Source organism: Anastrepha ludens, chromosome 5, assembly GCF_028408465.1.
Source record: "Anastrepha ludens isolate Willacy chromosome 5, idAnaLude1.1, whole genome shotgun sequence".
NCBI classification, from domain to species: Eukaryota; Metazoa; Arthropoda; class Insecta; order Diptera; family Tephritidae; genus Anastrepha; species Anastrepha ludens.
In genome coordinates, this window is record NC_071501.1 from 110,947,016 (window position 1) to 110,972,345 (window position 25,330).

The 25,330-nt window shown below is 37.0% G+C and overlaps 2 protein-coding genes across 3 annotated transcripts; one reads left to right on the forward strand and one right to left on the reverse strand.

The window, feature by feature from the left end:
* Positions 1-1,805: 1,805 nt before the first annotated feature.
* On the forward strand, positions 1,806-19,969 carry LOC128863508 (SET domain-containing protein SmydA-8). Of its 2 annotated transcripts, none has more exons than XM_054102710.1 (4): positions 1,806-2,482; positions 18,496-18,825; positions 18,904-19,130; positions 19,194-19,969. In XM_054102710.1, exons 1-4 carry the CDS (start codon positions 2,136-2,138, stop codon positions 19,787-19,789), a joined length of 1,500 nt encoding a protein of 499 aa, XP_053958685.1. In that variant the 5' UTR covers positions 1,806-2,135; the 3' UTR covers positions 19,790-19,969. The 2 variants fall into 2 exon arrangements, with proteins under 2 accessions (XP_053958685.1, XP_053958684.1); XM_054102709.1 differs by lacking the exon at positions 1,806-2,482 and adding an exon at positions 8,772-9,166.
* A 1,351-nt stretch (positions 19,970-21,320) lies between these two features.
* LOC128864266 (protein mushroom body miniature) lies at positions 21,321-23,617 on the reverse strand. The gene is made up of 2 exons (XM_054103839.1): positions 22,454-23,617; positions 21,321-22,378 (listed from the first exon to the last, which is right to left on the reverse strand). The coding sequence occupies exons 1-2, from the start codon at positions 23,537-23,539 to the stop codon at positions 21,791-21,793; spliced, it is 1,674 nt and encodes a 557-aa protein (XP_053959814.1). The 5' UTR covers positions 23,540-23,617; the 3' UTR covers positions 21,321-21,790.
* Between the last annotated feature and the right edge of the window lie 1,713 nt (positions 23,618-25,330).

A 25,330-nucleotide genomic window follows, 5' to 3' on the forward strand; every position in this document is an offset into this window, starting at 1 on the left:
AAAACAATCACTTTTCATGCCGATATTTGGGATTGCAATCGAAGGAACTCTGAGAGTATTTCAGCCGCCGTAGTCGAATTGGTTTGAGCACGACTATCACTTGGTAGGTCCAGGTTCCAAACCCGTTTTTGGCATGAAACCCCAAATGATAATAGAAGAGGTTTTTTTTTCAAATAGCCGAATAGCAATACGAAAGAAAGGCGGCATAAACTGTAGCGGCCTCCATTTGTGGGGCAACGCCAAGACGCACACCTCAAATTGGAGGAGGAGGTCGACATCCAACAAAAGGTGGGCAATGATAATTCGCTTTTCGTACTAGTGGCTTTACATTTAAAAACACTCCTCGATCCGGAATGCCCCCGCATCAATAATTTTGACCCTGACATACAGAAATTTATCAAAAGTAGACATTCGTCAAATAATGTTTTTATATCTCGTCGTTTTTGGGCTTCTACCAAGAAAATAAACAATAACTTCTGATTTGTTCCGCTAGCAATTGGACGGTTTGAATCCTTTGATAGTTGAAATGCAGTGAAAAAGTGACAGGAAATAATATATACCAAAAACAGGCAGTATAATAAATTGTATTGATTTTTTGACTTAACGATTTTATTAAAATATATTTTCGTAACGGTCTGCATATCACTACATAAAAGTGCCTATAGACGCTCCTGAAGAAATAGGGGGAAAATCATTAAGAAATAGCCCCGGTTTAGAACTTTATACAGAATTAGGTTCTTTTCATTTGGCACACCCTTTACAACTTTTGGATCTCGTCAAAAATGACATTCAGTTGAATTTTTTTTTTTTAACTTTTTGTATTAATTTAATTTTTTCATTAATTATTTTATTTTTTATTTGTTTAATGCTTTTATTTTTTACTTTACATTTTTTACATTAATTGTTTTTATTTACGTATATTTGGTTATTAGTTTCTACTTTTTTTTTAATTTTTTAATAATTTTATTTTTAATGTTTTTTTATTTTACATTTGATATTTTTTACATTTTACATAAATTTTTTTTTTACATACATTTGTTTTTTAATTTCTTAAGAGCGAAAAACCATTCCCTTCACAGAAAAAAGTTTTCAAACAAAATACATTATGATAATTTTAATATATATTTTTTATGTGATTTATGTTACTATTTAAAGATTACACAAATGCAAACATTTAACAATTCTGTTTATCTGTCTATTCTTTTCAAATGTGTCGTTTTGAGTGTAGAACTTTCTTCCAAATTCCTTTTATAATACAATTTACGTTAATTGTTTTTCTTTTTTTTTGCCAAAATGAGTCGTCGTGAATAAAGTGATCACACTTGTATGCTCACGTTGTTTACTTATTTAGATGTACTTTCCTTATTTTTCTGTTTATTTGTAATGCCTTCTTTCGTTCAATAAAACATAAATTGGAAAAACACAAGAAGCCGCTAAACAAAATAAGCAAAGAAAGTGCCAATTGTATGAATGCAGCCTACAATGGCTCATTTGGCCGCTATATTTTCTTTTCCGTTGCATATAACTATGTATATGTATTGTCCTGCCTTAAATAAAAATCACTAATATTAAAAATACCTGCATTTTGTTTCAAATGAAAATTGAAATCGCTTTTTTTTATTGCGAACATAAAGAAGAAGCCCTTTTCCCAGACTCTCTACGATCGGGACTCACTTTAGGGTGCACATCAAGTGCTCGTATGTATCCAAAAACAAACAACAACAAAAAAACTAAAAATAAATCTCTCAGCGCTGGGCAGCCTCAAACATGTACATACCTCAGTATGTATATATAAGCGGCAACAGAGCACATTTTGAATGAGTTAAGAATGAATCGAAGAAGGTTCGCAATCGCAGAAACACGTCAATCAATTTTTACAATCAATTGCGGTTAATTAAAATTTATACCGTGAATTTTCTAGAAGGAATCTATTAAAAACCTGATCAGTCAGTTCAATCCAAAAAGCAAAAAAATAAAAATAAATAAATGAAAAATTAGTGCATAAAGTTCTCGCTCTATTTACGAAATTTTCACGCATTAAGGCGCAAAAAAGCCCAAAAATTATTGAACTAAGCGAACTATCACCAACATACAGTACTGTCCAAAGTGCAGTAGCTGAAAAATTTACAACAGAAATGCTTAAATCACGTATTGAAATCGATCCATTGCTAGGTCGCAGCCTGGTGACTACAGAACCAGTTAAGAAGGGCGACATAGTTGTAGAGGAGTCACCCTTTGCGGTGGGACCCAAACAGAATAGCGGTATCGTTTGTCTCGGTTGTTATCGCGATTTGATTTTCGGCGAAGATGGTGATTCGCTGGATCGTTGCGAAAAGTGTGATTGGCCATTGTGTAGTGCGTGTTTTGATGCACTCGATCATAAGGATGAGTGTGCGATATTTGCTAAAGCAAAAGTCCATTTTGCCGGAAATGTCAGTGAAGATGGAGTTTGCACACAACTGGATTGCATAACACCTTTGAGGTTAGTAATGAGTGAATGCATTTGATCGATTCCCTTTTACACCAATTTTAGTTCGTCTGTTGTTTGAAGCTTATGGCTTTCTTTTGTTGACATGATTTTGGCAAAGAGATATGTACCATATGTATGTATGTATGCACGTAAATATGTGCGTAGGTAAACAAATAAAAAAAAACATGGCGCAACAAAGGAAATTGATAAAGACATTTACATTTTTACAGAGCTGCTTTCTTAATGGTTGGTTAGCGTACATCTGTCAGTTAATTATATGGATTTTTGAACGCTGCTTTTTAGTTTATTTAATTATCTTTAGCAATTTAAGCTTATATCAGCTAACGTTTCGTAAGTAAAAACTATTATTATGCTTTAGACTTGAAAGAGATGAAATGAAAAAAATTGCCCACTGGTTAATTGCTAACCGAAACAAAAACTGACTATTGGCGGCATATTATTCGTATAATATATTTTAAATATTGTAATGGGTGGTTAAGTTTTAAGGGCCGGTGTTGATTTTGAATAAAATACAATTGTTTTACGAAATTATTGTCATTTCTCTTTATTATGATAATACTGGTATGGCTCAATTACGTATGGAACAAAATATTGGCCAAATAGCCGCCGCGGCCTCGGCGGTACACCTCCATCCGATGGTCCAAATTTTCGATGACGCTGTGATATAATTGAGGTTCTATGCCGTTAATGTGCCGAATTATCTCATCCTTTAGCTCTTGAATTGTTGCTGGCTTATCGATGTACACCTTTTATTTCAAATAACCCCAAAGAAAGAAGTCCAACGGCGTTGTTGACGTTTAGGTGTGGTTCACATTCAACATCGGCCCTTGAAATTTAACCACCCTTTATAAAGCAATAACTCGCTTGCAAGGCAAAATGGTCCAGTAACCGAGCCTCCAGAATATATTTTATAAATTAATTTGTAAAGTATAAATGTAATATTAATATTAAAAACATACCTAAAGCAATAATTGTCGTCAGCAGAGTAACTGGTGTGTTGCACTGCTCTTTATCGGGTAAATATGTATGTATGAAAAAAGGGCAAAGCAGAATATAGAAAGTAACTAGCGATTCAAGCTACATAGCTTAAGGGGTTAGGGGTAGTGAGAATTTCCAAAAAATTGCACTTTTTTTTGCATTTTCTTAAAGTTAAAGGATCTTAAAAATATTGTGTGAAAATTTGAAGTAAAGCCGACAAATACTTTTCGAGTTATTCAAAAATTAATAAAGGGCGCTCGGACGCTACATAAATCGATAGCAAAACTTTAAATGCGTTCTTCTCAAAACTATGTTTTTTGAAATGGTGATCACTATAACTTAAAAACCGCTTGGTAGATTTCAATAAAATTTAAACAGCTTTTGAAAAACATAAAAAACTCGGACCTTTTCGAAGAACTTTTTTTTTTTTTAATTTCGATTTTTTTTTAACAATTTATTGTCGGTTTTTTTCTCGAAAGTCTGAAAAATATTTCCTGAGGCCGCCTTATTGTTAATTTAAAAAAAACTTCGATCAGGCATATTAATAAAACTAAGTTCTCTTCGCCGATTGATTTTGGATGAATCTCCAAGGACTTGTGATGATCACCGCAAGGGACTTCTGGCGAAACAGGCTCCACACAAACAGCTATAACTTTTACAATTATTAATTTTTTTGTTGAAATTTTGCTAAAGTCAAGTCGAAACATGATTTGTATTTATTTTTGTAAAATAAAACAATTGATCAGCAAAGAAAAATTATTGAAAATCATAATTTTTTCGGGCCTCTGACCCCTAACCTCTTAATCATAATTTTTTTTTAATTTCGCTTTGTTAAATTGTGATTTTCACTTATGATAAAAAATTCGAAACATTTTGGCTGCTACTTACAGTTTTTCCGTGTGGGCTTTTATTTAATACTGTAGAAGCGGTGTTTATTGCAGGGTGTCGGCAACTTTTGCTTATATGTTTCTGCTGTTGAATATTTTGTGGTGTTTGCGAATACTGCAATTGTATTTTTCACCCTTTCGATTGTAATTTCCGATTCCGAATAAATGAAAAACAGGGACGTAATAAATTTATTTATGTACAGAAAAAAGGATTATTCATGACGCATAAAAGATAAATATTTTCATTTTTTTTTTACATGAAAGTATGCACAAAACTACGAGTCACAATTACTCAATAAACGGTGTAGTCTTCATCGTTGACGAGTATAGCCTCACATTTTCTTCATGCTTTGAATCAGCTTTTCTGCGTAGTTCGTCGACAAACAGGACTAGATTTTTCGAACTTGACGCACGAGTTGCTTTATATCGAGGACTGCCCTATCGGCAATAAGCGTTTTCATAGTTCCCCACACATTTTCAATGGGGTTGGCATCTTGATACTTGGAAGGCCAGTCCATTACTGTGACGCCATTTTTTTGTTTTGTTGTTTCTCAATATGTTTTTCTGAGGATATCTTCGCCTACTTCAGTCGAAGTTCGATGGTGTTGATACTCACATCTATTTCCTTTTTAGCAGGAACTGATCATGCTTGGCGTAGTCGCAAAGAAGGGTCCCGCTTAAAAAGTTGAATGATCACTTTTTTGTCGTCACTCGCTTCAAGCCGCGCTCGGAAAGTCATCAACATTTTTGTACACTTTATACCGCTGATTCCACATCACATTTGCGCAAAAATAATGAAAACTAATATATTGTATGTATAGTCCGCGGCACCTCAACACTTCCATCCTCTTCAACTATTTTTTCGTTGGTTTTTGCATACTCATTATATACTTTTTTTAAATAAAGTTCATTGTCCCATATAAACCGAGTTCAAACCGTAAACAAAAATTAGAAAAACTCCACACATTTTTTAAGCAGAATTTCAAGAAAATTTGTTAGTATGCAGTTGTTGTTGTTGTTGTTGTAGCAGTATCTTCGCCCTGTCAGTGTAGTGTAAATTACCGGTCGTCTTCGTCTAGCTCATCTAACGGTAGGCCCAGGAAACTGGCAGTTTCGACGGGTTGGGTCCAGAGGGAGAGAGGTGTTAGATGAGTGGGTTTGATGGGGCATGTGAAGAGGTGGTTAGTGTCGTGCGGGGTACCTTCACATGCAGGACATATGTTTAGTATGTCGGGGTCGATTCTGGATAGGTAGGAGTTTAACCTGCTACAATATCCAGAACGTAATTGTGCCAAGATTACGCGGGACTCTCGAGGAAGCTGGAGCTCTTCGTCTGCGATAGGTGGTGGTTGGACCCCGATAACGGCATTCGGGGGTCGGGAGTTTAGGAAGGTGGTAAGTGTCTCCCGATGAATGTCGTTAATAGCCTGTCTGTATACTGTCTGATCCTGGAGAGGTCTGTCAGTTTTGTCCTGGATCTCGTCCACTGTTAGTATGCAGTATTAAAGCTTAGTTATTAGCACTATTATATACATTTGTTTTTTTTTTTTTCAGAACAAAGGGATTAACATTTTTTGATCGATTTTTTAATTATTAGCCTGGAAGCACCTAATGAGTATTAGTAAGGCGGCGTTCATGGAGGGTAAATTTTTTTACTTAAACTTGTTACTTCTGATGCCCATGCTCTGTCAACACCGTTTGCGTTGTCGTTCCTCCCAATATTGTTGCTAACTGTAGACTAAAAACTAACAATTGCAAGTATATGAACACCACGAGCAACGCCAAAAGAGAATTCGACCACCGTTTCCATCTACTTATTTCCCATAAAATTTGACTTGAAAAAATGCCATCATCAAATTATGAATTTGGTGGTTGGACACCAACTGAAGCCAAGTCCTTGTCCACCTAATCTTTCCTCTTCCTCTGCTATTACCAGCTGGTATCACATCGAATGCTTTCAGAGCCGACATGAACCAGGACGGCGTAAGCCGCTGGAGCTTTATTCGATGCTCATTTTTCCATCGCCTGGGATACTCGCCGTTGCCAACGTGGAAAGTTTCAAAAATCTGACGCAGAATCTTTCTCTCAAACACGGTAAGGGACGCATCATCGAATATTGTCATCGTCCAAGCTTCTGTGCCATTCGTTAGGAAGCGCATGGTGAGAGCCTTGTAGAGTGTTAGTTTTTTTTCGTCGAGAGAGAACTGTTAGCAGTGACCTTGGTTCCGATACGCGAATGTGCCGTTTGCTTGATGGCAGGAGGTACTTGGTTTTGTCCTCGTTCACCACTAGACCCATACGCTTTGCTTCTTTATCCAGTTTGGAAAAGGCAGAAGTAACAGCGCGGTTGTTAAGGAAGTCGAATCTTATCAGAAAAATATTTAGAGCTATTGCTTTTTTGTACCTTAGCTAGGGAGGAAGATTTTTTTTTTATCAATTGGTGTGCTAAATATGTATAATTAATATAAAAATGTTAATTTTTGAGCATTTCCCTTTGTAAAATTCAAACAAAACGTTAAGCAATTAAGTTCCGATCAATAATAAAAACCAAAAAAAATGTTTAGTTCTTATAATGCAAACTTTTTATGCGATACTTGAATATACGCAGTAGTTTTAATCGTTATTTATTCAGTACTCGATATTTGTTTCGATACCACAAACAATGAAAATTATCATGCAGTGTGAAATAAAATGTTACTTATACGCACTGTTGCCCAAATCACATTATAAATACAGTGAAATTCCCCATTACGGACAGTCCTTATAACCGGACAGCTCCAATAACCGGACAAATTTTGGGCACACAGGTTTTTCATACATTTTTTCGTACAAATATCATCCTAATAAACGGACACTCTAATAACCGGACGCGGACAAGGTATTTCAAACCATTTTCATAAAAAAATTTCTCATAAACGGACAAAATTCAAAAATATCACAAGCAAGTTTTGTTGTTCATTATAAAAATGAAACAGGTGATTCCCCTTTTAACATGTATACACTCATTCAAGTCCTGTGTTTTAAATTAAGAGTAGTTTTCCATTCAGTTTGTTAAGTCAGTTGCATGCGAATGGTTGCGTTCAAAGGTTTTCTCCAAATGGATCAAAATGTTTTCACTGAGGACAACAATATAGAAGTTCAATTTGACCAACAAGATGATACTATGGACATAAGTGATTCAGAAGATGAATTTTCAGAAGAAATAAGTGAGCCTATAACATCATAGGATGAGGCTTTAAAACTTGTTGCGGGCTTGAAACATTATGCAAAAAATGACTATGTAGCTTTTCAGCACATTAAAAATATCGAGAGTCACTTTGAAAATGAACATTTTAAATTAAAGCAATCAAGCATTACCTAATTTTTTCAATCAAACTAGTATTGAAATGTAAAGACTTGTACAATGTACTTAATCGCTATATGTACATATATGTATTTATATGTAATACTAAAGTATGCAAATATTCTTTACTTCCAAAAATTTCTTAAATAAACTATGTACACTACAATTCATATGTGTGGTATATAAATATTTTGTGACTTCATCCCTTATAAGCGGACATCTCCCATAGCCGGACAAAAACACTGCGACGGTGAGTGTCCGGTTATAAGGAATTTCACTGTATATGCATTTATTTTCATTACAAAAATATTTCATAAGTGCCGCTTACAAATGAGAACACAGATATTTTAAGATATGTTTCTTATGGACTCCCCTTTTAATAAGTACAAATTGAAACTCAAAAATTTGTATGAGCCTTTTAAGAGCAATATAATTTTCGGGGTCACAAAATGTTTTTTAAGGGTTAGGCCATTAAAAAGAAAATGTGTGTGCACCATCTTCAAAAAATAAATTTTCTTCGAAAGAAATACCTTTTGCAAAATTTTAATTTATTTCCTTGTAGCCACTGAAAAAATTCCCAAAATATGTTTATTTTCTCCGCCGCCACAGTGGCATAACCCCTTAAAACTGTACGTTCATGTGTGGTCTGCCTTTGCATCTATGAAAACGGATGTGCATATCTCCTAATTTTTCTTACAAAACCAATGTAAGCTACACATTTTCGAAAGTAAATGCAAACGCGGCTAAAATAAGCAAATGAAATAATTTATCACTCCGTCAAAAATGCAGCGAAAGTGCACAGCTAGCGACAAAATATAGCAACAGATACATATGTACATACATACATACATACATACTACATACAGAGGAGCGCATGAATCCACAATCCGTCGACTAGTGTTCATACTAGGCATATTAGTATAAATTCTTCATACTGTATTAAAATTTATTTCTAACCATTCCGCACACACGTACATACACATAAACCCTTAAATCATCTGTATCGCTACAAAAATTCGCACCACAAGGCATTATGCGATTTTGCTATCTTACTTTTTGAGCACATAAATGAATTTTAGTCTATGAAATGGACACATCAAAAACGTTACTCAGTTTAAATCGTACAGCCGTGCGGAGCAATTCAATTTTAGGACGTTATTTGATAGTTGAGAGCGCTGCAAAGGCCAACGATTTGTTAGTGGAAGAATTACCATTTATACATGGGCCAAAATGTAATGGACCTACAGTGTGTCTGGAGTGTTATGCGCCAGTGAAATGTAATAATGCTGCAGCGGATCAGCGCTGTGAGGAGTGCAAATGGCCATTGTGTGCAAATTGCAATGATGCTGGAGCGAAATACCACCGCCGCTGGGAGTGTTCGGTGTTTTGTCAGGCGCGTGCAAAATTCATTCCATTGCAATGCGATGCGAATGGGTGTCCGCAGTTGGATTGTATAACGACGTTGAGGTAGTGATTCGAGATAATTGGATAAGCGATTTAAAGATTTCGATTGAGTTTTAATTTAATTATATTAATTTAGAGTGTTTTAGGTAGATATACTTCATATGAATGCCTTTGTCAAAAATAATAGAGTTATTTCTACTAGATTTCATAAAAGAATTGCCAGAACGCAATTTAATTTTTTTATAACGTTCTACTAATGTTAGTTCAAATGCCAAATCAAAGGGAATGAGCGCCAGAAGAGCGTGTGTTATATAACGGAAAAAGTTGCACTCAGTAAATTTTTCACCTTCTACGGCTTAATTAGCGAGATATGAGAAGTTATGTTAACTAACATAACTGTGTATCAGCATGGGTACACTTGCTAACAGATGGGAAAACGTTTTATTTTGCATTACCGAAAAGTTTTAGTTAAATGAATACTTCAAAAGCGTATCTCTCCACTTTCATATCTTTTGAGATGTGCCGTTATTCATGCAAAGGAGCGATTTGTGCATATTTATTTATGTACAATATATTCGAATTAAAATGAAATTAAAGACCAGCACCGTAGGTACGTGGGTGGGTGGGCGCACGATATTATAAATCTTAAGTATAATCAATCCATCCCGCGCGAATTTAAAATCACCAGTAAAACAAATTTAAATTTTTGCAAACGACAGTAATGGAAATCATTGATTTGACACACTTTTACCTAATATTATTTTGTTTAATATTTTTGCATGCTCTGCAAAGTTGCATGGAGTAACGAGCACAGCAGTCGGGCATTTGCGTAGTGGCCAATTAAAATTGATTTTATTTAATTTTTTGTTTTTATTTGAGTGCTCGATTGGTAAGTCGTGCAAAAAGTGGAAAAATGTCGACCCATAAAAAATAAGCCAGTGCGATAAAACTAAAAATTTAACCTTCAGTCACGAAACTTTACTCTTAGCGAAATTGGTGCTAAAGTTAGATTTGGTAGAGTCACAATTTTACTTCAAAGTATTTGAACTTCGAAGAAACAAAAATATTATTATATTTAAAAATACTTTAATTGAAAGCCATTAAAAACTTTTAATAAATAAACGGCTGAGCTTTCCTTTTCTACCACGATATATTTGCTTATAATGTCTAAGTGCGTGGACCGAATTTAAAAATTATAACACGCAAATGTAGTCACTATATCAGCCTTTTGATTTATATTACTTTTTATAAATTAAAATTAAGAATTAATAGCAATATTTAACGTTAAAAATGCAGCTTTTTTGCATAAGCTTAAAAAAATGCCCTATTACAGACGCTTATTTCACATAAATACAAACACAGAAAAGTAACAAAATCACTTATAAACATTCTTTATTACATTAATTTTTAAGCATTTAAAGCTATTTTTACTAAATAATAGTCCAAATTCTATTAAAATTCTATTATTACAAATGTTCTTCTAACCGTTTGTAATACCGTGCAGAATAAATTTGAGGAGCGAACTGTCAAACGAACGATGAGAGAGAGAAGAACAAAGCGAAATATTATTATTATTATTATTATTATTAAATTTGTATAATAACAAGTTATACAAATATAAGAAGGCAGCAGCACTAGCAGCATTGGCCATCGGCTGAGAAAAGCGAAATAAGAAAAACCCAGTCAACCAAAAGCGAACAATTGTTTTATTATTTATAGGGGCTTTTTTAGTTTCAAATATACATAATATTACAAAAACAAATATTTTTACAAATACTGAAAATTTGGAATAAAAATCGCGCGATTTTTATTCCAAATTTTCGCCTGCGGCGCTTTTTTGATTTCAAATATACATATATATTACAAAAACAAATATTTTTACAAATACTGAAAATTTGGAATAAAAATCGCGCTATTTTTAGTCCAAATTTTCGCCTGCGGCGCTTTTTTGATTTCAAATATACATATATATTACAAAAACAAATATTTTTACAAATACTGAAAATTTGGAATAAAAATCGCGCGATTTTTAGTCCAAATTTTCGCCTGCGGCGCTTTTTTGATTCAAATATACATGTTTATAACAAAAACAAATATTTTTACAAAAAAAAAAAATTTATAAATAGTGAAATAATGCAAAATCGGACAATTTTTGACCTAAATTTTCGCCATCGGCAACGATAAAACAACGTTTTATGAAATATAAAACCTAAGTTAAATGCTTGCTGGGTTGACGACTGCTGTATACTCTTTTCTTCAACTGTATTTCAGTACAAACTGCAAATGCGGTCGGAAAAAACCTAATTTTTAAACTTCTCCTAGGAGTTCTATAGGGACACTAGGAGGTTGGGACTTTCACAGTTATAATGGTGTGACCTTGCTCTTTCTAATGAGCGTGGTGGGTGGTGCCACGCCCCCTCCCCCTCCGCCCCCCACTCAAATATATCGTGGTAGTAAAGGAAAGTTTTGCCAAATAAACTCCACCAGACGCTTTATTTTTGGAATTTTAAACTAAAACTGTCAAGGCTCAAAATGTGTAAAAATATAATAAAAATTGTGTGGATTTCAGTGCCCGCTACTGTAAATGGTATAAATCGGGTATTTTTTAAACTAAAACTAACACTCTACAAGGCTCTCATTATGCCCGCCTAATCATATGGCGCAGAAGCGTCGACGATGATAACATCCGATGAAGCGACGCTTGGAGTGCTTGAGAGAAAAAGTCTGCGCAAGATTATTCGACCTTTGCACGTTGGCGACGGCGAATATTGCAGGCGATGGAGCAAAGAGCTGTATGAGTTTTACGACGACACAGACATAGCACAGCGCATGAAGATCCAGCGGCTTCGTTGGCTGGCTCATGTCGTCCGAATGGGTATAAACGCTCCGGCTCTGAAAGTATTCGATGCGGTACCAGCTGGTGGTAGTAGAAGAAGATCAGGTAGAGAAGGTTTTGGCTTCACTTAGTGTGCCCAATTTGCGCCGGTTAGCACGAGAAAGAAACGACTGGCGCGCTTTGTTAAACTCGGCCAAAATCGGTTATTGTGCCACTCAATAAGAAGAAGAAGAAGCAAAAAACTGCAAAGCTTAGAAGTTGAAGTGAACTGGATCTGCAAAATTCTTATTCTCTGTCGGTTTTTAATAAGTAGAGTAATTTTTTTCTCATTTCTGGGGAAAAAGAGAACAGAAAATTTCATTCCAAATTACGACCACATAAACTGCGAAAATGTAATATATTACAAAATGTATTAGAAATGCGGTTCCAGACTTAAAAATAAGCTGGAAGTGACTAATAATTACTTTTTATGTATATATGTAATATAATTTGGTTGTGGCATCCTTTATCTTATGTTTGTCCAAGCTGCTCCTCCTAAAAAGGGGATGCCTGTAATTTAAAGCAAGTTTAAGCTGTCGCCGAAAGGCAGATCGGTTTTTTTACGAGGAGCTTTTTTCATGGCAGAAATACCCTCAGAGATTTGCCATTGCCTGCCAAGGGGCGATCGCTACTAGGAAAACCGCTTCTAGTGTTCCATGCCCGAAGATTCGAACCTGGGCACTTCCGAATGGTAGTCACGCACAAACCCTATGACGGCCGCCGTATGCTTTTAAATATAACAATGAAAATAAGGCTTGTTGAGCTTTTAATGGAATTGGTATCAGCTTAGATGCTTAAGCTCTTAATTCTATCTCTGCATGCAGCTCTACATGGCGACTATGACCCTTGCAAAGTTTAAAGAGCTGTTTGTGACTTTTATTAAGCGTGATCACACGTGATAAACTCCAAGCTGAATTAAAAAATCTCCAAAAATAATATTTCAAATAGTGGGTGTTACTTTTATTTTGATTACAGGTAGGGCCCGCGACATTAATAATGATACGTGTACTCATCTCTATGTCGGCTGCTCAAATACTGCATCAGTTGAATTGAATTTCCGCTCACTTTTTCCAGCATTTATAGTTTTATCTTGTAAATAATATGAAAAATTATTCATTTCAAAGCTTCAATTGCTGCCAGTTTGTCGCTACAGACTTAAATCTTCACATATCCTCTCAGTTAATAATCTAATGACCTCACATCATCATCGAAAATCACGAAATGCTTTGTAAAATTGACGTGCACACATTTTATTTGATTTGCGTAACACGTTTGAATAAGCTTTTAAATTTTTCTAAAAATATTACAATAACTAAAAAATATGCCAGACAGTAATGACCGATTGACAGTTTAAAGACAGGACAGCCCTCAACAAGGTTTATTTTTAATTGTTACATTGTTATTTACCATTTACATTTTAAAAAACTTGCATGCCTTTATAAATTTTAGATTTATTCTCAGCAGCATTTTGACAGCTTCCTTATGTCTGTCTGGTTTTCATTATGTAAATTTTGTGGCAAAGCGTGCCATCGTTATGACAAAACTCTGACAAAATCAATTTTCTCGAAAAAATTTGTTTACTTACATCCAAATCAGCATGTAGGTACAGTAATTTTCCGGCGAACGTGCAGCAAAAAATTTAAGTAAAATAAAACTTGGCAGCGCCATAAAGATTTTTGAAAATGCAGAAAGCCTTACTATCTAAGTGCATGCGTATGTATGTACATATGTATGCTTGTACGTATTCATGTCCATATTTTATCTAACTAAAACAAACAATAATGGTTCAAATTAGTGGCAAAAGTAAAATTTGTGTATGATGTGCGTCACTAGTGACTTGTGTACCTAAATGAATGCATATATGTATGTACATACATATGTATGTATGTACCATCTGCGCCACATTCACGTTTCAGAAAAAATTTAAAACTGTTGATTTATCGTGACATTCTCGCCACTCTCATATTTCAATGCGTTTAAATAAAATATTTGGCAAGTGATACAGGGAAAATGTGTGCTTCATCACTTTTAACCGAAATTGAATTCTAGAAGGAAAGTGCTTGTACTCGTATATGCAAATATGTATGTATATATACGCATGAGCATAAGACATCTCTCTTCTTTTGAGTAGAAGTACATAACAAGAAATATCTGCTTAAATAATTTTAATATTGTTTCTCAAACATTCCAAACAGTTATTTAGACTGAGCTGCCCGCCGAGTTTTTGATGCATTTGTAAGAGTGCGCTCATCTTATTTACTTACTTATTTACTACAACTACCACACAACCGTTGCTAGGTTTTTGGACTAGCTTTTTCTCCAATTTGTGGTGGGCATCTTGAATGTTTTTTGCAATAACTAAACCAACAAATAGCAGATGGGTTGCATGACAGATGTTTTCATGGTAAGCAATTATTTGGCGGTTTGGCATGGCCTTTCGTGAGGCTACCGGTGTTAGAAATAGAAAAAACGTTCTATCATTTAATACCACAATTTCACGGTAGACATCGAACCGGGGGCCAACCAATTAGTAGGTAGTCTGATACAAATCTACTCGGCTACGACAGCCGCTAACTAATATTCGAACGAGTCCTGGTTTTTACGGAGAGTTTTCACGAATATTTCGGACAAATCAATCTTTCATCCAAGAATAATGAAATACAGATTGAAGTAAAAAAAAAAAGAGGGTAACTTTGCTGTGTGGATGAGGGGCCTGAGAGAACAAACTAGCAAGAAAAAAAGTGGTGTTCATTAACAAAATTAACCATCACCAAAATTAGCCATTAATCCAAATCAAGAGCATAACCGTAAATTCTCTCTCAAAGTAAAGAAAAATCAAAAAAGTTAACGTACGGAAAATTATCCAGCACTTGTAAAAACTGGTAGAAGAAGACATTTCTGCTGAGTTTTTTTACAAATTTTTACATAAAAATTACGATAGATATACTTTATAAACTCATATTTTTTATTGTTAAATTTTCAATTTTATCATTTCTGACTATAAACTGTAATCTACAAACCGGCGCAAGTGCAGAAGTTCACAAAATACCAGATTCCATAAAAGATAATTTTTTTATTTACGAAAAATTTTATCATACGCTTTCAGATCATATGAGTCATCTCTTTTGCATCGAAGTGCCAGTTTGCTTCCTCAATTTTATAATTTTTTCGTGCTAACGAACGCCTATTTGCAAAATTTAGCAATACTCGAACTTATTACAAATTTTTGGGTTATCGAATGCGAACATAAAACAAATCTCTGCAATTTCCTCAGCTCAGCAGCTGATTCTGTAGAATTCTCTGAGAACCAGCGGTACTTTCACTCAACTATATCTTTTAACGGTTTTTTGCAACTTTTGAACAACTGACTGAGCCGAACAAACGCAGATCACGATTTATCAATATGCTTTCCCATGGTAGCCGGTTCTACGTACCGAAATGACCCGGATTTTCCCGACCAATGGCTGCCGCCCCAGTAAACTAGCCTTGTCTAGTGCGCTGAACCTTACCCCTAGTTTGTCACTTGATCAGCTTCATGCAGCAGAACTGCTCCCAATACTTCTCGTTAAGGCTTATTTCTTTTCCGTTTGCCAAAGAAGGCTCCACCCAAATTTCACATCGGTTAGATATAATCAGTGCATCGTGTGGTGACACCATAAGAACTGCTCAGTCTATATGACACATATAGAGTGGGGTACGGTACACTAGACAGGGCCCTCACCGTCACTAACTTTCAGATAAACCGCGGGCTCAACCAAAACTGCCCCTGTGAGAGGACCGTGCTAGTAGCGTTGGACCTAAAAAAGGCTTTCGCTACAGTCAGCCATGCCACGCTACTAGATTATATTTTACAGTCGACACTCCCGCCAGGGCTGAAGAGGTGGACCGCAAACTACCTGAGGGGTCGTCATTCGTCGGTGCTATTTCGAGACCGAACCTCTAAACAGAGGACAATAAAGCAAGGAGTCCCGCAGGGTGGTGTCCTTTCATTCTTTCTTTTTAACTTCTACGTTTCGAAACTTCTCCAGCCACCAGAGGGAGTCTTCCTCGTCTCATACGCCGACGACTGCACGATAATGGCAATGACATTGATGGCCTGTGCGCCAAGGTAAACGACTACCTCCCCTGCCTTTCTCGCTTCTTCACGGCGAGCAACCTACAACTTTCCCCTAATAAGTCCACGGCGACCCTCTTCACCACCTGGACAAAGGAGGTCAAATTGAAACCTAAGGTAAAAGTCGATAACACACCAATTCCGACTGCCGGCAGTACTTGGGGCAAAGACAAAGAAATGTTGCTATCGACATTTAAGGCAATAGGCCGGCCGGTTCTAAACTATGCTGCGCTTGTCTGGTCGCCTAGAACCAGTGATTCGCAGTGGACGAAGCTACAGACCTGTCAAAACACTGCCATAAGGACTGTGGCAGGATGTCTCCTGATGTCCCCAATACAACATCTTCATGACGAGGCCCATAGGCTACCTGTGAAAGAGCATAATATTCTGCTCAGCAAGCAGTTCCTGCTAGGGTGTTACCGCAGATCTCACTCATGCAGGCACCTGCTTGAGCTTGAGCCACCTCCCAGGCATGTCAGGAGGCACCTCCTTAATTATGCGGACGAGATCCAGGACAAAACAAACAGACAATTACTGGATCGGACAGTGTACAGACAGACAATCAACGACATTCATCGGGAGACTCTTACCACCTTCTTAAGCTCTCCCTGGGTAACCTTGGCACAACAAGGTTGTGGATATTGTAGCAGGTTAAGCCCCTACTTATCTAGAATCGACCCCAACATACTAAACATGTGTCCGGCATTTGAGGCACCCCGTACGACACTAACCACCTTTTCACATGTCTACACGGCCTCGACCTCGCATAATGCGCTGGTAAAACCACGTAGCACCACACGCGGAACCTCTACGGCTCCTCGGAGCTTACCCTCAACTCGTGTGAGAGGACCAACCAGCCGCTCTTGATCGTCCACACGATGCAATTCCACTTTTGCATATGATCTTGCCTGCGCATCATTAAAGTTTACACACGTGACTACGGTGCCTCCTGCTGTAGAGCTCTGCACCCGCAGTCGCCCAGTGTGGTGCAGCCGCGTATTACCATCAGGCCACAAAAACAACAGCGGCATACACAGAAATACCAACGCAGACAGGTCCAGGCGTCTCTCATACCCCGAATCGGGACCCTCATTTCGGGGCACTTCAAGCTACTACAATTAAACTGTAGCGGACCCTCCAGCATGATTGAAATCGACATTAATAGCTGCAGTCCAAAAAACAAAACTCCACAGTCAGGCCCGTCGAGAGGGGGGGGGGGGGGGGCGGGATCGGGTACTTTTTCCCCCGGGCCCGGAGTTCTCAGAGGGGCCCGGACTCGAGATTATGGCCGGCGGGCCAATTAAAAGGTCAAAAAAATCGATTTTTTTTTTCCTGAAATCAATAGCTTAGATATTCAAGAACATGAGACACAAATTTTCAGAGTTAAATTCCAAGTATTTGCAGAGCTACAGAGCCGAGCGTAGTGCGGCGTCGAGCAAACGTGCGCTTATTGTTGTAGTTTGAAGCGCGTTTTCTCGGCTTTTCATTTTCACGATTTTACCTAATTTATGTACACGATTGCAAAAAAACTAAACGAGCTATCCATTTCATTCAAAATGCGTTATCTTCAGTATTGTTTTCTCTTCTATGTGAACTAAAAAAAAACATCCAAAAACTTTTTTTAAGCGACTTTTTTACCCAGTTGAAGATGTTTTTTTTTTTTGAAAAACCACTTTTTTTTTCTACCTTCCCCAAAAATTCGAATTTTACGTGTTTCTCCCAATTTTCTTAGTTCACATCGAAGATAATTACATCAAAATTAATAATCTTTTTGTTTTGTTTTCAGATGAAAATTGCAAGTTGTATCTTGTTCAGAAGTTGGATACTTCAGTGGCAAGGCGCTCTGGGAATCTATTGATAACTCGGCTTACAATATATTGTTGGAGATTGTACAAATTTTTTTTTTTAGTTCAAATATATATTAAACTATCCCCAAAACTTCATTTGGCTAATTGTTTTTTTTCTCATCCTACAACGCTTCGCGAAAACTACTGAATTTAGGACATCTAATTGGCCCGCCGGCCTTATACGTATTTATATGAATTAGACATTATTGGAAAGGGCCCGCATTTGCAATTTTCCCCCGGGCCCGGATATGCTCTCTACGGCCCTGTCCACAGTAATTCCTTCCTGATTACCAGAGAGGGCTACGATGTATACCGTAAAGATCGCGAGCGAAATAAAGGTTTTAAAACCGTTGTCTATCGCATCTTTCTCTGGTGAAGTTCTATTTCAGGAAACTGAATGGCCGCCGATTTGGCAACAGCACATTCTGAGTGGCTCACTGGATCATTGAGCAAATTGCATAATTTAGTACTTAATTATTCTTATTGGGGAAAAATAGAACTTAAAAAGGATTCTACAATCAAAAACCTACAAATTCTACTTTTCTCTTTCTTACAGAGTCCTTCTTGCGAAAGAATTCGACCCCAATCGTTGGGAACTCGAAATAGCACCCATGGAATACCACAACGAAGAACGTCGCAAATTAAGTGATGTTTGGAATGCCGATTTCGTGAATATTGCTCAATACCTGCGCGGACCATGCCGATTGGCTGATCGTTTCTCTGAAGATCTCATAATGCAAGTGGTGGGGATTTTGGAGGTAAATGCATTCGAAGCACGTACCGTACAAGGATACGCACTGCGATGTCTATATCCAATTACCGGTATATTGGCGCATAATTGTGTACCGAATACATTTCGCACCATACATCCGAGTGAGGGATATAGGTAATTTTCATATTTCAAAACTAAAGGAAAAACATAACACGCAATTCTCGTCGTCTCGTTTTGTCTAATGACCTATAGAATTCGATTGCGCGCCATGTGCGATATAGGTGAGGGACAACAACTGCAGCACTCCTACACATACACTCTGAATGGCACCGCCCAGCGACAGGAGCACCTGAAGGCCGGCAAATTCTTCACTTGTGAATGCAAACGCTGCAAGGATCCCTTAGAGCTAGGTACAAATTTCAGCACATTCAAGTGCAGTAAATGCGAAGATGGTTGGTTGTTGCCGACAAATCCACTGGGTAGGTTCTCTCAAATAATTATTTGTACTTCAATTACTTTATTGTGCACCAATTTCAATTCAGATTCCTCATGCGACTGGAAATGTACACTCTGCTCTTTCAAAACATCCAACAATGCCGTACAGAAAGCATTAACAGTTATGCAAGCGGAAGTGGCCGTTATACAAGCGATGGAACCTAGTCCACAGAAGCTGCAAGAAACCGAAAAACTTATGCGGAAATATTGTGTCGTTGTACATCCTCTCCACTTTGTACAAATTGGTCTGCGACAGAGCCTTATTGAGATGTATGGTCGTGTCGCAGAATATGAATTAGCTGAATTGCCAGATGTCATGCTCGAGCACAAGGAGGAGCTATGCCGGCAGGTGTTGAAAGTTTTAGATGTATTCGAACCGGGTTTGAGTCGTACACGTGCAACTCTGCTCTACGAATTGCATGTGCCATTGGTGTTGCTGGCCAAAAGCGGTTTCATAGCTGGTGTGCTATCAGCAGAGGCGTTGAGAGAGAAACTCCTTGACGTCATCGGCATACTCAGAGAATGCGTGGACATACTGCAGTACGAGGATCCAGAGACGCAAGAGGGTAATTTGTGCAGAGTGGCACAACAGGCAATGGAGCAGCTGACGCAGAGCGTGGAAGGTTTAACTGGAGATGAGTGATGGCGATAATCGGATCGTGCTTGCTTATTTATATATAGTATAATTATTATAAAGTATTCTCGAATTTGTTTTTATTTCTTTTATTGATTTTGTCTTTTACCATTTAAGAAAAAAAAAAATGTGGCCGCTCAACTCGAATGTTAATTATGAACCGGAAATAAAAAGTCGAATGATGTTAAATGAAGTTCTTTATACATATTAGATTAGATTAGATTAGATTCTTGATGAGGCTTGCACTGCGTCCTCCTGATCTTTTGTGTCCTCTACTCATCACAGTACCTCCTCCAGACCCACTTCCCTTATTAAACGCAGGATGGAGTTGGGTTGGATTGAGCGTCTACGCCTATCTTCTGGCTGCAGTTGGCTAAGATGTCTCAACCTTCACCGCGCTGTAGCGCTGCATTCGAGGAGAAGGTGCATTAGAGTTTCCTGAGATTGGTGGCAGAAGCGACAGGAGTCCGTAGACCAATTCCCGATCATGTGTAGATGACTCCGCAGTCTGCAGTGGGCTGCGAGAATCCCGTGAAAGGATTATGAGTTTTTTAAACCTCTTTTGGTTGTATCCTCTCAGTAGGGATTTCGCCTGGCGTAGCCCTATAGTTTGGTGCCGGTAAACCTCCCTTAGCTCTTGCTCTTCACTCCTTAGCTTAGCCTTGATTGTGTATTGTCCCATAGCAAGGAAGGACTCGGGTTATATTTAAAGCGAGACCGCAGCCTCTCTCGCCAATGCGCCCGCTATTTCGTTCCCAGTTATACCCCTATGCCTTGGGACCCAAATTCGCCGAATTCAATTGTGCGTTCCTAGTAGATTAATTGAGTTTCTTGATACACTCAAGGACCAGAATTTCATCTTACAGGACGATAGGGCCATGAGTGTCGCCTGACTGTCACTCAGAATGGCAATTTGCTCATTCGGGAAATTTCTGTCTGCACATAGACAAATGGTATACATCTCTGCTTGGAAGACTATTTGAAAACTGCTCATCCGCACAGAGCACTTGATTCTGGTGCTGTAAATTCCAGCGCCTATTCCTTCTGCAGTCTTCGAGCCTTCCTTCTGTGTACCAGTACAGGGTGCACTTCTGGAGTTTCTTTTCAAATTTAGGTATACTCCAGTTTAACTTATTGTTCAGTTCATTTTTGAATTTGATTACTTTAGTGATTTCATCTCTAGGTAGCTGGGTAAGTGGGAACTGTAATCTTCGCACTGCCATGTTTTTAGATTACATCACTTTCCTCTCCCGAAGCCTTCCTTGGTAATATTCAGCAGGGTGCGCTTGGCTGATTGCTCAACAATTATATGAAGCGGCATCAGCTCAAGCATCACCATCGCAGCTGTATGGCAGTTCCGCATCGCCCTCGTGACGCACACGCATGCTAAGCGTGCTAAGTTCGATATAAAAAACTCTTATAAATTGATAAATTAGAAAACTTTTAAATATTCAAAGTTATAATGATGAAAACTCGATTTTTTTAAACTTATTTCATGTATTTACGAGTATACATATGTACATTTTTGCCTCATATTACATGCGTGCATTGCGTTTCTTACGAGCTAAAGGTTTTCTTGTGTGGTTGCTTTATAACCTTTTTTTTTGTTTTTTTTAAAGTATAATGTTTTAAAAATGTTTCTACAACTTAAAATCAGTAATTCAAAAGCTACACTTCTTAAAGTCTAAACTTCATTATTTAATGTTGGGTGAAGTAAAAAGTTCTGACCATTGGGACTATCGAGCATTTTCTTAAAAGTGGCGAATGTTTAATCTAAATAGAGTTTAATTTCATCATCAAGATAACGCGAAGAATTATCAGAACTTTTTACTTCAATAGTGAAGCAGAATTGCCTGATATATACAGCATAAACATTCCCTAGAAAAATACTTTTTCCCGAAATATTTGCCGAGGCTATAAGTCCACGGATCCTTTGTTCCTCTGTTTAAGAATGTCGAGGAACAACATTTGTAAATTGTTTACATGTACGTTCCTATTAATCGATATATCTTATTGAAGTTTTTTCGGTGTTCCAAAGACTCCACTTTGCATGAGCTGACCTAGCAATAATGGGTTATAGGTAGCTGCTGTAGCACCGAAACCAGGAAAAGATGAAAACGGAGGTACAAACGGAATTCCATAGTCGGGCGTGTCTACCACAGCAGGTGTTTTTGTGCGTCTCTTTTTTATTTTTTGTTTGACTACTTCTTCACTTGAGTCACTTTCCTCTTCTTCTGTTTCATCATCATCTTCTTCTTCCTCCTCGTCACTGGATTTAGAAGTGTACCTGCGCTTTCTTTTTGCTACCTTTTTTGGTGGCTCTTTTGATTTTGCATTTTTTTTGCTTTTTTTGCTTTGCACTGCACTACCAATCTGCAAATTTTCTGTTGGCAAAATGTTCTCATTTGGAATATTACTTTTATTTAATGGTAATGTGAACTTTTTTTCAGGATTGAATTGACTCATTTGCCCCATACAGAACTCCATAAAGGACTGCATCATTGTTGATAAGTTTACGGGCTTGGGACAACTCTTCATATTGTGATAGGGTGCTGAACAATTTTTGCAAATCATCTGACATTCGAAGGCGGTATGTCCCTAGAATGAAAATTAATTTTATATTTATTACATATGTAAATAACTAACTAATATAATAAGAAAATTATATCCTACCTGCTTGTCACATATCAAACATTGACTTTTTGAGGTAGCGCCCTGATTTTCCATTGATACATAGGCATCTTCGGAAGCGTCATCTTCGATAACAAACTTTCTCTCTAATTTGCCGAGACAAATCAAGTCCTCTTCCGACAATTGTTTTTTCTTCTCCGGCTTCTTTCCATCCTTTTTAATTATTTTATTAATTTGCTTACTTGAGACTTTACTTTTTTCCGTACTTTCATCGCTACTATCGCCTTCCTCCGACGAAGATGAAGAGCTTGAAGAAGTCGGTGGGTTTTTGACACTACTCTGGGTTGGCTTCCCAGTGGTTTCTTGTTTCACCTTCACTAAATTTGATTTAACTACTTCTTGAACAGTTTTGGTTGGTGGTTCATTCTCACTCTCACTTTCGCTTGATTCGGAAGAACTTGATGAAGACGCTGGTGGTTTAGCAACTTGTTTAATATCCTTTGCCTCGATTCTTTCCTGCTTTATATTCTTTATTATAGGACTATTTTCGTTTAACTCAGTTTTTTGTGGTAAATCATTTTGAATTGGCGGCGGCACAGCGGGTGAACTTGTGCCATGCTCCGGCACTGGTGGCACTTGCTGTGATAAGTGAGCAACTGGTACCGGTGCCGGTGCTGATGCCGGCAATGCTTGTGAGTAATCTTGTTGTGGTTCATTTTGCAAAGCTGCAGTACCATTGCGATCCCCATGCCAATTTGCACTGTCTTTTCTTGCGTTCTTTCCGTAATTTTGCTTTCCGCTACGCTGATTACGATTACGATTACGACCTTGTCTACCCCTATATTTATCTTGGGCAGATTGATCCCGGAATTTCTGAAACCGATTATCATCCTCATTAATAAGAGGAGGTATGTTGCTGTCGCCATAGTTGTTATTGTTGCCGCTGTTCCCGCTGTTATCAAATGATCGACGGAAATCCCCACCGCCCCAGTTACCAGAACGACGATTATCGTTGGGTAAATTACGATGCCCAGAGCCTCTATCGTAATTACCTAAGGAGCCAGTACCACCAAACCGTCTATATCTACCACCATCACCACCCTGGCCATAATTATTCTGTTTTCCCATGTTTATTTAAAATTATATTTTGCAATTATGCCGTAGTAATAAGTAGCTAGTAAACAAGACAACGTTTCACTCGAAATGTCAAATTTATTCTCACGTGGAAAAAGAGGTTAGCCAGATCGGAAACAAAAGTACACCTGAAAAAATTCAGAATAATTTTACGAAAATGTTTACTTAAAAGAGCGTACGTACGTATTTACGTAAGTGTAAATAAAATTATTATTATTATTATTGTTAGGAGATATATTCAATATAACCCTAACTTAATTAGCACACTGGCTACTAGGCCCTTCAGTGCTGTAAATAAAATATATATGTATTTCCTATAGAATTTTGGTTGCATTGTGTATCATAGTGAAGTTATATATAGTTAAAGTTCTCACATTCTTATTCCTTGGGCTAGGCAATGCTATGAAGACATTTGAAAAAATGCGTTATAATACATTCACATTTAAGTAGATGATCTACTTTTTCGTGCTTAACTCCCAGTCCGTAATTAAAAAGCGACATTTCCCATAAAAAATTTCTCTCACAAAATCTGAGATTATAAAATAATCCTAGATAATAACAATACTTTTTTACATACAACCCTGTGTTTTCTATGTAATAGATCGTTAAATTTACACGTGTAAAGAAAACCGTCAATGTAAAAACTAAATAAAATGTTTGTAAGGTATTATTAATTATGCATTCATATAATAGAAAAAAAAACGTTTGTCCATAAGCCAGTGTCCTTATTATAAAATGTAATATTGAACTTGGAATGTGTATTGCTGTCATAATTTTTGAAACCTCAGTAAATATCGTTTACGGATTTTCTCCAACTGTTTTTTAGCAGGCAATTTCACATTTAAATTAGCAATTGCTTTTCCTTGTCTTTTCTTCATATCGTTAATAAGAATTAAACAAACCAAAAACACCGAAATATTTCACCAAAATAATTTCTATGAAAACAAACCTTTCACAACAGTATTGACAGTTAATTGTCAATTTTGCAGGTAATCTGCCATATGTGAACGGGTAGATTAACTTTGGGGATTTATTGGTAATTAATGCATATGTGAACGTACTTTTAAAAGCGTACCAAAAAAGCGAAATATTTTGTGTAATGTAGGCGTCCAGTCGGATATAAAAACAATTATCTTTTATGTGATCGCCGTTAGTGCCGTTTCGTAAAAAATACTTGCTCTGACTTCGATTTGTTTGGGTTTACATTTGAGTGAAGCGTAGATTATAATAATATTTGAATAACACTTACCAAATCTCCAAATTGAAATAGATTTTTCCGCCTTTTAGTAAGAACTAATTATTTGCCAAATTTACTGTCTTGGAAAAACGTAGGCATTTATGTATATCCGGAAAGGACTGTCACTTCAGCAGCATTCCCCGTATATGTATGGGGAATGTTTATGCTGCTACAACAATAACTAAGGCAAAGAGAGAGTTGTGAATTTATTAGTAAAAACTTGTGAATGTATTGCTATTGCTATCCGGCTGGACCCAACCTGTCGAAACAACACGTTCTCTTAGTTTCCTGTTAGATGAGTTAAACGAAGACGACCGGTAACTACATCGCACTGACAGGGTTTAGTAAGCTGCTACAAAGTAAAGGTTCTTAATTTATTATTAATAAAATATATTAATATTTATTTATTTATTACAGAAATATTTATTAGTTTATTTATTACTACATGATTCATAAACGAAGACTGAATTGAATTGTTATCAATTTGAATTGTTATCAATTCAGTCTTTTATTTAAAAAAAATGTCATTCTTAGCATTTTCGGGAATT